At 39.3% G+C, this 11536-nt stretch overlaps 1 protein-coding gene across 4 annotated transcripts in view; it reads right to left on the bottom strand.

The window, feature by feature from the left end:
* Positions 1-2228: 2228 nt before the first annotated feature.
* The window catches only part of HP1BP3 (heterochromatin protein 1, binding protein 3), a 31214-nt gene continuing 21906 nt past the window's right edge, over positions 2229-11536 (bottom strand). For all 4 annotated transcript variants that reach the window (XM_006777619.2, XM_015557243.1, XM_006777620.2 and 1 more), the window contains exons 9-12: positions 9021-9180; positions 6168-6279; positions 4623-4748; positions 2229-3979 (exon numbers count right to left, since the gene is read on the bottom strand). In XM_006777619.2, coding sequence (XP_006777682.1) covers positions 3685-3979; positions 4623-4748; positions 6168-6279; positions 9021-9180 — 693 coding nt within the window. In that variant the 3' untranslated portion in view covers positions 2229-3684. The remainder of the gene's footprint in view (positions 3980-4622; positions 4749-6167; positions 6280-9020; positions 9181-11536) is intronic.

Below are 11536 nucleotides of genomic sequence, written 5' to 3'. Positions count from 1 at the left end.
CAAAAGAGAAATAAAGTAACTGATGTGACTTTGCAGCTTCTAAAAATGGGAAACCTTAACCATATTCTTGAATTTTTAGTTTCTTAGTTGGCTAAATGCAGTTCATGAGTATGTTGGGCTTAACCTCTTCTGATATATTAGGATGGCAAGAGGATCTGAGCCTTAAGAAGAATAATTTCACAGGTTCTCTAAAGCAGGTATAAGAAAGTATACAAGAATAAGTTAGCAAGCCTAGGCTAGAGCTGACAAAATTTTGTAAAAGAGGATTGATGAAAAAAAGTCAAAGGTATTACTATATTACCTAGCTCTTGTTTTCATGTACTCTTATTGTTAATTACACCCAGTAGACATAACAAAAATTGCTGGGGTCCAACCCCAGCAGGTCCAGGGGTCCCCAAAGGTGTGGACGGAGACAGCGTTCTGTTGATCAGCAGCCTAGCCAGGATCTCCAGCCAAGTTCTGGTGTTTCTTGTCTTGTTACATCCGTATTTATACCAGTTGATTTTAATCCTGTCAATTTCTATTCCAAAGGTTAGGGCGTTTCTTATCTCCATTCCAGGGAGTAAAGATTATGTAGCTTAAGTGTGATTGTTTGTAGTTAAAGTGATTACCCGCCTGGCACTTAGTTAAGGAGTTTCATCCCCACCCTGACTTCAGGGGAAAATCCCTACCTGGGGAAACAACCTTTCTTGGAGAGGTGACCTTGGTTAAAACATACAGCGCTAAGGGGAGCAAACATATTAAGAACAGTATGCTATATACGCCAGGTCCCTTGAAACATATGCTGTGCAGATGTTTCTTTCCTGCAGCGACTGTGTCAAGCAGCAAGGATGGACCGGCTTCTGGCAAAAAATGTACATCTTTTTAAGATTTATAGGCTTCCTTTAATTCCTGTGGATGGTAAGAATGGGGGAGGAGGTCTACCTGTGTGGAATACTTTTATATTACTAATGAAAGGTCTCTACGTTTTTATGCAAAGTATCCCTGTCTCAGTAGGTGAAACAGCCAATAATCTTCCTTCCAGCACTTTGAGATGCATTTATCAAAGATAGTTTGTAGGTGGTGTAAGAGTTTATGAAATACTGTAATTGTCTCAGTAAACCTCAAGGGGGAATAAGTACTGAAGCCACTGATCCATGCTAGAAATTGCTGTGATTCTCTCTTGGGTTTTGTTTTCCTTTCTATAAAAAGAAAGTAAAAAAATTATGCGTTCTGCTCCTTTAGAAAGCCCGGAAGAAAAAATTCCCCAAACATTTCTGTAAGTATGGCACATCTTGAGCATCTAATGGACAATGTAGTCACCAGATGCCTGTTCAGGACATCTTTTTTTATTTTTATTTTTTAAAATATATTTTGTTGGTTTTTCACAGAGAAGAAGGGAGAGAGAGTTAGAAACATTGATGAGAGAGAAACATCCATTAGCTGCCTCCTGCACATCCCCCACTGGGGATGGGCCCGCAACCCAGGTACATGCCCTTGACCGGAATCGAACCCGGGACCTCTCAGTCGGCAGGCTGACGCTCTATCCACCAAGCCAAACCGGTTTTGGCATGGACATCTTTTTTTAAAGTAACATCATAAAACAGAGAAACCAACCAAAATCCTACTTTTGATTCCAGAAGAGTAGAGAATTCTTAGCACAGGTACCTAACACCCATACGATTAGAATTATTACCTGCCGAACAATGTAACAGGGTTATTTTATTAGGGTTATTTTCTGGAATTAATCCAAGGGCCTATCTGAACATTAGGCATTAAAAACTAGGATCTATGATCTTAAAAACAAGGACATTCATAAAATAAACATTTTAAACCTCTCATAAATAATTGAGTTCAATATATCTAGAAAAAATCATTTACTATCCATAGAAGAATTAAAACATCAACTAGAGCTTGTATTTAAAAAGGAAACAGATGGCCCTGGCCGGTATAGCTCAGTTGGTTGGGCGTCATTCAGGCACCAAAAGGTTGCTGGTTCTATTCCCAGTCAGGGCACACGCCTGGGTTGTGGGCTTGATTCCCTGTAGGGGATGTGCAGGAGGCAGCCAAGAGATGTTTCACTCTCACGTCAATGTTTCTCTCTCTTCCCCTCTCAAAAAAAAAAAGAAAAGAAAAAGAAAAGGAAATCGATGGCAGCTATTACACAGAGTAGAAAAGATTCAAAGTAAGGATAACACTTAGCTATTTCTGACATTATACTAGAAACCTTTAAATATAAGCTACAATTCAGCTTTTAAAATTTCATGTTTATTCATATTTTTCAAAATATATGTACATTAAAAAAGGAAGATTTACAACAGGAAAGATTGCCTTACATGCAACACAAATTCCAATGAACTCATGATGGGATCACACATAATTATGAATCTAATTCAAGCCAACCTTCTCAAGTCCATTTCCCAGCCACACTTCAGGCTGCAGAAGGGATCCCAGGAGACAATGCCAGTGGAATGGATAAAACAAACATCTCTGCTTCTGGCAGCACTCAGGGGCCAGAAGACGTACACCGAAAAGTTTAAGACAATAAAATGTCAAGTGCCACAGGGAAGATAAATGATAACCGAATCAATGTTTTTCAAGTAGAAAGCCAGTACTATTTAACACAACTTCACAATACTAAAACAAATACAAATAAGAGGTTAGGTAGTTTGGCTTCATTTAATTTCTTTAAAAACAAAACAAAACATCTCAAAAAGGAAGCCACTTGCTTGATATCGAAAGTGCTGTGGAAAAAAGGGGAAAAGAACCCATACATGAATCTGGAATCTAGTTTATTTTCGCAAATTGTGTTTTTCCACTTAGCATTTCTACATTAGCAACAATGTAACTCTCCAACATTTCCTTATAAAAAAGGCAAATAAGAAGTGAGAATTCATGCTCCAAATATTAAAAAATATATTTAAACATCTGATTTTGTTTTGATTTTTTTTTAACACAGGTGACACCAGAAATCACAAATTAAATATATTCTTATATTCCCCTTCAGTCCAAAACCAAGTGGTGGAGAGAACTTGTGCTTGCTGTTAAGGGAATGCAATACCCTGGGCCAGTGAAAGATATCTGGAAATCATCAAAGTGAAAAGTGGCCCAAAGGAGTCCTGCATCTTCAGAATCTATGAGATCATGTTTTTGGCTTATTCCCAAATCTAAGACATCTCTGTGTTTATAGTTAGAGAGAAAGGGCTAGTGGAGTGGTTGTATAAATAAGATGAACTATTATAGCTGTAACTGGAGTCTCCAGGCAGGGCTTTACAGTTCAGTCAGTGCTGTTCTGCCTCCCTCTACTTCCAGGACCTGACCAGCATTCTCTTCTTGATGCCTTCTACAAATACAAAAATCGCTGCAACTGTTTAGATAGAACTAGGAGGGAATAAGAAAAGCCAAGATTGACCATTAAAAAAAAGGTTGGGTGTAGGGGGAAAAAAGAACAAGTATAGATTATACAGTTCAGGAAAGTCCAGAATTATCGCAGAAATTAAAAGGACTAAAGGAAGGGGCAGGCACCCAGGACAGTGCCTAAAGCGAACAAATACCTAAACCGGTTTATTTATATTCCCTCCTCACAAGTTCAGAGTGGAGGGATCAAATGTAATTTTAAAAGCATCGAAACTAAAATAAATGCACACTGACCTTAGAAAATAAGATTTTAAATTTCATCACAATACCCTTTTTTTCCTATAAAATTTACTTTTTTGCTTTGAAAGATTTCTTCATGGTGGATTTGCCCTTGCCAGGCAATTTCACTTCCTTCCGCACACTGGCCGCAGGCTTCTTTGTAGAGCCACCACTGGGTTTCTTGATGACGGAGGGTGAGGGTCTGGCTTTCTTGGCAGGAGTTTTGGCCTTAGGAGAGGCTTTTTTGGGCAGGGGCCTGGCTTTCCCTCGCTGGGCAGCAGGGACTTTAGGCACAGGCTTAGACCCTCTCTGCTTCATGGGTGCAGCCTTTCTTGATGACTTGGCTGGGGTTTTCTTATGCAACCTGTGAAACAAAGAGCAAAGGCAGTCACTTAGCACCTGAGAGATCCCACTTTGCGAGGATGACCAGATACTTTACGAAAAAAGAAATGACTACGTAGAAGTCACTTATGCTACAAATAGAAATGTAGCCCTGGCCAGGTGACTCTATTGGTTGGTGTCCTCCAGTACACTGAACGGTTGCAGGTTCGATTTACAGTCAGGACACATACGCAGGTTGGCAGTTAAATCCCATCAGGGCTCAAAAGGGAGGCAAACTGTCGATGTTTCTCTCTCACACTGATGTTTCTTTCTCTCACTCGTCCTCTCTCTAAAATCAATAAATGTATCCTCAAGTGAGGACTTAAAACAAAAAAAGAATGTAATTTATTATGTTTTCATAACTAAAGGCCTTATTCAAATTGTGTAAAATTCAACCAATTCATGGAAGTCTACACATAATTTCATCATGTTTTTCCTAAGAAATTTGTTTTCTTTGAATAACCAAACTGTGGATGTATTTACAAGCTTGACCAAAGAGTAAATTACACATTCACAGGCTTGATTTCTTAAGTTCAGAGCCCCCGAATTTTCAAGAATACAAGTTCAAATGTTACACAGAGAATGTGAGAAGGCTTCTGAGTTAGAGGGTTTTCACATATCCACACCTCTTAGGTGGAGGAGGCTCTTCATCCTCAGAGTCTTCTTCTGATGAGTCATCTTCATCTTCATCCTCATCCTCATCCTCATCTTGAGACTCATCTGACTCTTTCTTTGGAAATAGAACTCCTGGGCTATGGGGGGGAAAAAAAAAGAACGTGAAACTAGATGCATATTCTCTGAATACTCCCGATATTCCCCCATTTCCTCCAAGCTTCCCCAAAGATATCAAGTTAGGTTACAAGTATCAGGTTACAATTGAACCTATTTTGAACACACAAAGTTATGACAAATCTATAAAAGTCCCAGACCATACCTCATGTCCCTCCTCCTCACAATTAATAAAATTGATCCTTTAAGAAAAACACACAAGCCAAAACCGGTTTGGCTCAGTGGATGGAGCGTCGGCCTGTGGACTGAAGGGTCCCAGGTTCGATTCCGGTCAAGGGCATGTACCTGGGTTGCGGGCACATCCCCAGTAGGAGATGTGCAGGAGGCAGCTGATCGATGTTTCTCTCTCATCGATATTTCTAACTATCTCTCTCCCTTCCTCTCTGTAAAAAATCAATAAAATATGTTTTAACAAAAAGAAAAAAAGAAAAACACACAAACAAAAAAGAAAACCATATTTTTATTGATTTGAGAGAGGAAGCGGGGAGAGAAACAATGATTAAAAGAGAGACATTGATCACTGCCTCTAGTATATATCCCGACTGGGGCTTGAACTCACAATCGGGGTATGTGCCCTGACTGGGAATCCAACCAGTGACCTTTTGGTGCACAGGCCAATGCTCAACCAACTGTGCCACAATGGCCAGGGCAATAAATTGATTCATCACATTTGATGTGTATGACTTTAAGAATTAATTTAAAGTTTATTTTTGAAAATGTCAAATAATATGCATTCAACCAGTAACACTTATGCTTGCACACAAAGAATAAGAAAGCTACACTTTATACTCCTGCTAAAATAAGGCTTTTGTGGTACATATCATGAAATCTTACTAGAAATGTAAGTATAAGAAGGCTATATAGCATGGCGTCATAGAACAATGCTTGGTCCAATGGTGTTCAATACATTTTTTTGGCTCAATGAAGAGATAACACAGGTTTCTAAGTAAATGTCCCTGTCTCTACAGTATGAAGAAGGCAGATTAGGATTCTTGGAAGCAGCCAATGTTTTCCCTACTTGATTGATGCAAGGTAATTAAAACATATGTATAACCCTCTAATAGTCTTCCTGTCATTATCAATTGCTTATTGAAGGAATAAACATCAAAATTACTGCCAAGGATCACGAAGAATTCAGTACTTGATTTCAGGAACATGTGGCTAACAATAAGTTCTAGCAGGATAGCCAAAATTCCTCTGTTCTTACATGTAAAACTTTTTCTCTAAAACAATATTGCCTTAAGTAGTCTTTATTTTCAAATATATTCAGTTCAGTGTAATAGTACTAAGGGTCAAATAAGTTAAGCAAGTCTGTAAGCTACAATCAGATTTTAAATTTACAATGACCAATACTTCATATTATGGGCTAGATGTTTGTTTACCTGGGATAATAGGGAAAACAGAGTTGGAAGGTGCCACTGAATCCTTTACCAGATATCTGTTCCATCCACCCATTCTTTTCGCATTTCTGCAGGGTTTTCTTCAGCAAATGCACTGAAAAAAATTCAAAAATGAAGAAAGTGGTTTAGTTATACCAACTTGGAAATTCTCTCCACCACAATCAGTTATACATAAATTTAATGTCCTGTCATATACAGTAATTGACATATTTTAAGTGAATCCTTTGTGGTCAAAGGATTAACTAATTCACTGAACATCAAGGCCCATAAATATGGCAAGACTTAAATTATAATGAAGAAGATTTTAGAGACCACCTAGTCTAACTCCTCATTTCATAGAAAGGGAAACAGAAGTCTAGAGTAGTTAGTGACTTGTCCAAGTTCTATAAAGAGGTGTGCAAAAATAGGTTTACACCTTAGTATATGGTTAATAGCTGATATAAGACTACCAAAGGTCTGGTGCACAAAATTTGTGAGAGAGAGAGAGAGAGAGAGAGAGAGAGAGTGTGTGTGTGTGTGTGTGTGTGTGTGTGTGTGGAGGCGGGTGTCCTCCCTCAGACCGGCCTGCGTCCTCTTGCCATCCAGGACCCCTCGGGTAATGTTGGGCCTAAACCGGCAGTTGGACATCCCTCTCGCAATCTGGAATGCTGCATATTATAAAAAGTAGTACATAACATGATCCTTCTGAGGCTGTAGTACCATTTTCCCCATCTTATGGGTGGAAAAACTGAAGCAGAGAGAAGTTTAATAATTGGCTTTGTCACACAGTTATAAGTGTCAGAATCAGGGCTGACCATAAAATGTGCAAGCCAGAGTCCATGTATGTCATCAATGCATCACCCTGTTTTTTCAGTGTTATAGAAGCCTTGCCAGGTTTTAATTTTTAAATCTAAGAGACTGTTCTTAATATATAGTGTAGGGTTCCTAGGCCTGGCCAGCAACCAGGGCCATCTGTGGGGCAACCGGTGGGTGGGGCGACTGGCCACCCCCTGCTGCCTTGTGTCATAGTGACTGGTCCTTCCACCAGTCGATTTGCATATTAGGGTTTTATTATATAGGATTTCCATTCATTCCAACATTTATTGAGTACCTGTAAGAATAATCATCTAGGAGACTACCCATAAAGATAAAACCAATTTCTCCTCAATCAGCAAAGAGTACTAGCACAATACCATGGCTCCTAAAGGCCTCACTAATGCTACCTTTCATACAAAGATATAAAAAATATAGTGATTCAGTGTCTAAACATAATTAGATATTAGAATTAAATCAGTGTCTAAAAGGTTAATAACCAATTTCATCTTCTACCACTGTGCCAAGAGAAAATCGTGAAATAGTCTATAAGGGTCAACTGCACAATTAAATACAGTATATATCTTAAGTAAGGAAAGTTTATTTTAAAAACCAGTTTTCAAAGTACACAAGAAAACCACCAGAAAGCATTCCTTCATAATATTAAAATACAGATATTGCACATATTTTAAAAGCCATTATTAAGACTTCAAAATTACTTTTTTATTTAAAACAATATATTCTAGCGCACATTTTCTGTTACTTAACTTCCACATTCTTCACCCTATACCAGTGGCCTATTCTATTAGTTCTGAGAAAATGCACTATATCTACTTGTGGTAATGCTGTTAAAGCAAGGATTCCTGTCTCAAATCATCACCTGACATATATTTGGTAAATAAACTTTACCAAAAAAGTACTTTCTGCTACAGAGTTTATGTCAATAAAAAATAATCTAAGTAGCCCAGGCTGGGAGGCTCAGTTGGTTGGAGCATTGTCCCATACACCAAAAGGTTGCCGGTTTGATTCCCAGTCAGAGCACACACCTAGGTTGTGGGTTCAATCTCCCATCAGGTTGAGTACAGGAGGCAACTGATCAATGTTTCTCTCACATCGATTCTCTCTTCTCTCTCTCTCTTCTCCTCTCTAAACATATCTCCAGGTGAAGATTAAAGGAAATAACGTATTTTATTTTATTTTTTAAAATATATTTTATTTATTTTTCACAGAGAGGAAGGGAGAGAGATAGAGAGTTAGAAACATCGATGAGAGAGAAACATCGATCAGCTGCCTCTTGCACATCTCCCACTGGGGATGTGCCCACAACCCAGGTACATGCCCTTGACTGGAATCGAACCTGGGACCTTTCAGTCCGCAGGCCGACGCTCTATCCACTGAGCCAAACCGGTTTTGGCGGAAATAACGTATTTTAAAATACTGGTTTGGTTTCAAGGTAAAATTAGATGTTTTGGTAAAAATTCACAAATAAGCAAGACGACAGTACACTTGAGACATGTTTTGATCCTAGAGATTTATCTAAATTACAATAAAAATATCAGAAAAAGCCCTAACTGGTTTGACTCAGGGGCTAGAGCATTGGCCTACGGACTGAAGGTCATGGGTTCAATTCCGGTCAAGAACACATGCCTGGGTGGCAGCTGGATCCCCAGTAGGGATGTGCAGGAGGCAACCAATCAGTAATTCTCTCTCATCATTGATGTTTCTATCTCTCTCTCTTTCCTCTCTGAGATCAATAAATATGTATATTTTTAAAATCTTTATAGCAAAGCACAATCAAATTCTGATCTTTAACAGACATTGTAAATTAAGGATATGCCTTGATTATGTCTGTTTTTCTTTTGGTCAATAAATTAAATTTGCAAAATTAAATAAAATTAAAAAAAAAATAAATTAAATTTGTAAAGTTGTTGTTCCCTCTTGTTTTCAGTCGGCAGTTAATGTTTTGTCATTAGTGGCATGATCTCTAGGGATTTTTCACAAATGCCCTAATCCTGGTAAAATGCATACAATTCTGAGTCTTACTTTGGTAGTTAGAATTGGTCCCTGGGTGGTTCTCTAGGACATACTTCTTCAGAGCAGTGGTGGAGCAGGTCTTCGGCTCATTCATGGCAGCAATGGCAGACAAGATTGCATATTCCATCAGGCTTCCACCAAGCAGGGGTTTCTCCCCTGATTTCTTCAGCTGTTTTCCAAGGAGGAAGAGAAAAGCATCAAGACAACACTCTCCCAAAGCAGGTCAAGACAAGACTCCTCTGCACCAGGTGGGTCGGAGTTCCTGCATTAGCACAGATATGTTTTACAATAAATTGTCAGGTTAGGGACTTTCTCTTCCCACTTATCAGGTATTCCATCTAACCGAGGAGTCCCAACCCTCCTATGAATATTTTCACTTTCCATCTACACTCCATCCAACCTAAAGTAGCAATGGCTACTCTAACCCAAAGAGAGGGACAGCTCTAACCCAATAAGCAGGTCAACTTGTTAGGCTCCCAATAACTTAGGATGATTTTGAGAATGCTTCCTTTTTCTAAATCTGAAAAATGGAGTAAAAAAATAATAGCCTTTTTAACCCTATAGGAAAATAGCAAAACAAAAGCTAAATCACACAAAGATTTGAACGTGCCCTACCCGGTTTGGCTCAGTGGATAGTGTGTGGGCCTGCGGATCAAAGGGTTCTGGGCTTGATTCTGGTCAAGGGCACATGCCTGGGTGGCGGGTTTGATCCCCAGTGTGGGAAGTGCAGGAGGCAGCTGACCAATGATTCTCTCATCATTGATGTTTCTATTTCTCTCTCCCTCTCTGAAATCAATAAAAAATATATTAAAAGAAAAAGGAATATAAGTACTTCATGCTGCAACATGAACTAAAAAAAGTGTATATTAAATAAAAGTAGCCAGTCACAAAAGACCACATATTGTGTCATCCTACCTATATGAAACTTGCAGAAAGGCAAATCTCTCCAAGAGAGAATGGATTAGGTTGGCTGGAGATGGGAATGGGAGTGACTGCAAATGGGCACAAGGGGTCTTTTTAGGGTGATGCATACTAAAACTGGATTGTAGTAATGGTTGTATCACTCTATAAATTTACTAAACATGACTGAATTATAACATTTAAGTTAAAATAAGCATATCTTATGGTTTGTACATCATACCTCAAAAAAAAAAAACTATTAAAAAAAACCAACCACTATCATTTGTTGAGTTTGGGTATAGTACCAAAGAATAATATCCACAACTATTTGAAAATTATCTTAAAATCCTTCCTCCTTCCAAAACTATTTGTTAGATTTTCTTCATAGACCTAATCCAAAATATACTGAAAATAAGTATTAGTTGTCTTCATTCAGTTAGATATTAAAGACTTTGCAAAAATCTATAAACAGTGCTTCCTCTTTTCAAATACACACACACACACACACACACAGATTTTAAAGAGAGGAGGGAGAGGAAGAAAGAGAAACAATGAGAGAACATGGGACCAAAACTGCAACCTGGGTATGTACCCTGATCAAGAACTGAACCGGACTCCCTTTAATGCATAGGTCTATGCTTAACCAACTGAGCCACACCATATCGGTTAGGGCTCATTAATTTTAAAAAATCCTATCTAATAAAGAGGTAATATGCAAATTGACCATCACTCCAACACATAAGATGGCCGCCCCCATGTGGTCAAAGGTGACCACCACAAGATGGCTGGCAGGGGAGGGCAGTTGAGAGGAACCAGGCCTGCAAGGGAGGGCAGTTAGGGGCGATAAGGCTGGCAGGGGACGAGAGTTAGGGGCGACAAGGCCATCAAGGAAGGCAGTTAGAGGCAATTGGGCAGGCAGGGGAGGGCAGTTAGGGGCGACCAGACTGGCAGGGGAGGACAGTTAGGGACAATCGGGTTGGTAGGGGAGCTGTTAGGCATTCATCAGGCTGGCAGGCAGAAGCAGTTAGGGGAAATCTGGCAGGCAGGTGAGTGGGTGGGAGCCAGCAGTAGTGGATTGTGAGAGGGATGTCTGACAGCCTGTTTAGGTGGGATCAGGTCTATACGGGCAGTTGGACATCCCTAGAGGGGTCTCAGATTGGAGAGGGTGCAGGCTTGGCTGCGGGACACCATGCCCGCCCCCTCCGTGCATGAATTTTGTGTACTGGGCCTCTAGAGAGTGTGTGTGTGTGTGTGTATAAAATCATTTTTCATGAAAATGTTATGTTAACTTGGAGTGGGTTTATTTTTTTATGAATTAAATGTTTAAAATATTCTTTTTGCAAAAGTCATTTTTAATTAAAACAGTTTTTTATTTACTTTCTATTTTAAAAATTGGTTTTTAGAGAGAAAGAGAAAGGGGGAGAGAGAAACATCAATGATGAGAGAGAATCACTGATCAGCTACCTCCTGCACATCCCCAAATGAGGAACAAACCTGAAACCTGGGCATGTGCCCTGACCAGGAAATTGAACCAGCAACCTCTTAGTGCATGGGAAGACACTTAACCAAGCCACACTGGCCAGGGCTGAAACCAAAACTTTCAAGAACCACTTTGTTATAACCAA

Source organism: Myotis davidii, unplaced genomic scaffold (genome assembly GCF_000327345.1).
Source record: "Myotis davidii unplaced genomic scaffold, ASM32734v1 scaffold149, whole genome shotgun sequence".
NCBI classification, from domain to species: Eukaryota; Metazoa; Chordata; class Mammalia; order Chiroptera; family Vespertilionidae; genus Myotis; species Myotis davidii.
Note: the sequence above shows the minus strand (reverse complement) of the source record. Positions and strands in the feature narration are given on the sequence as shown.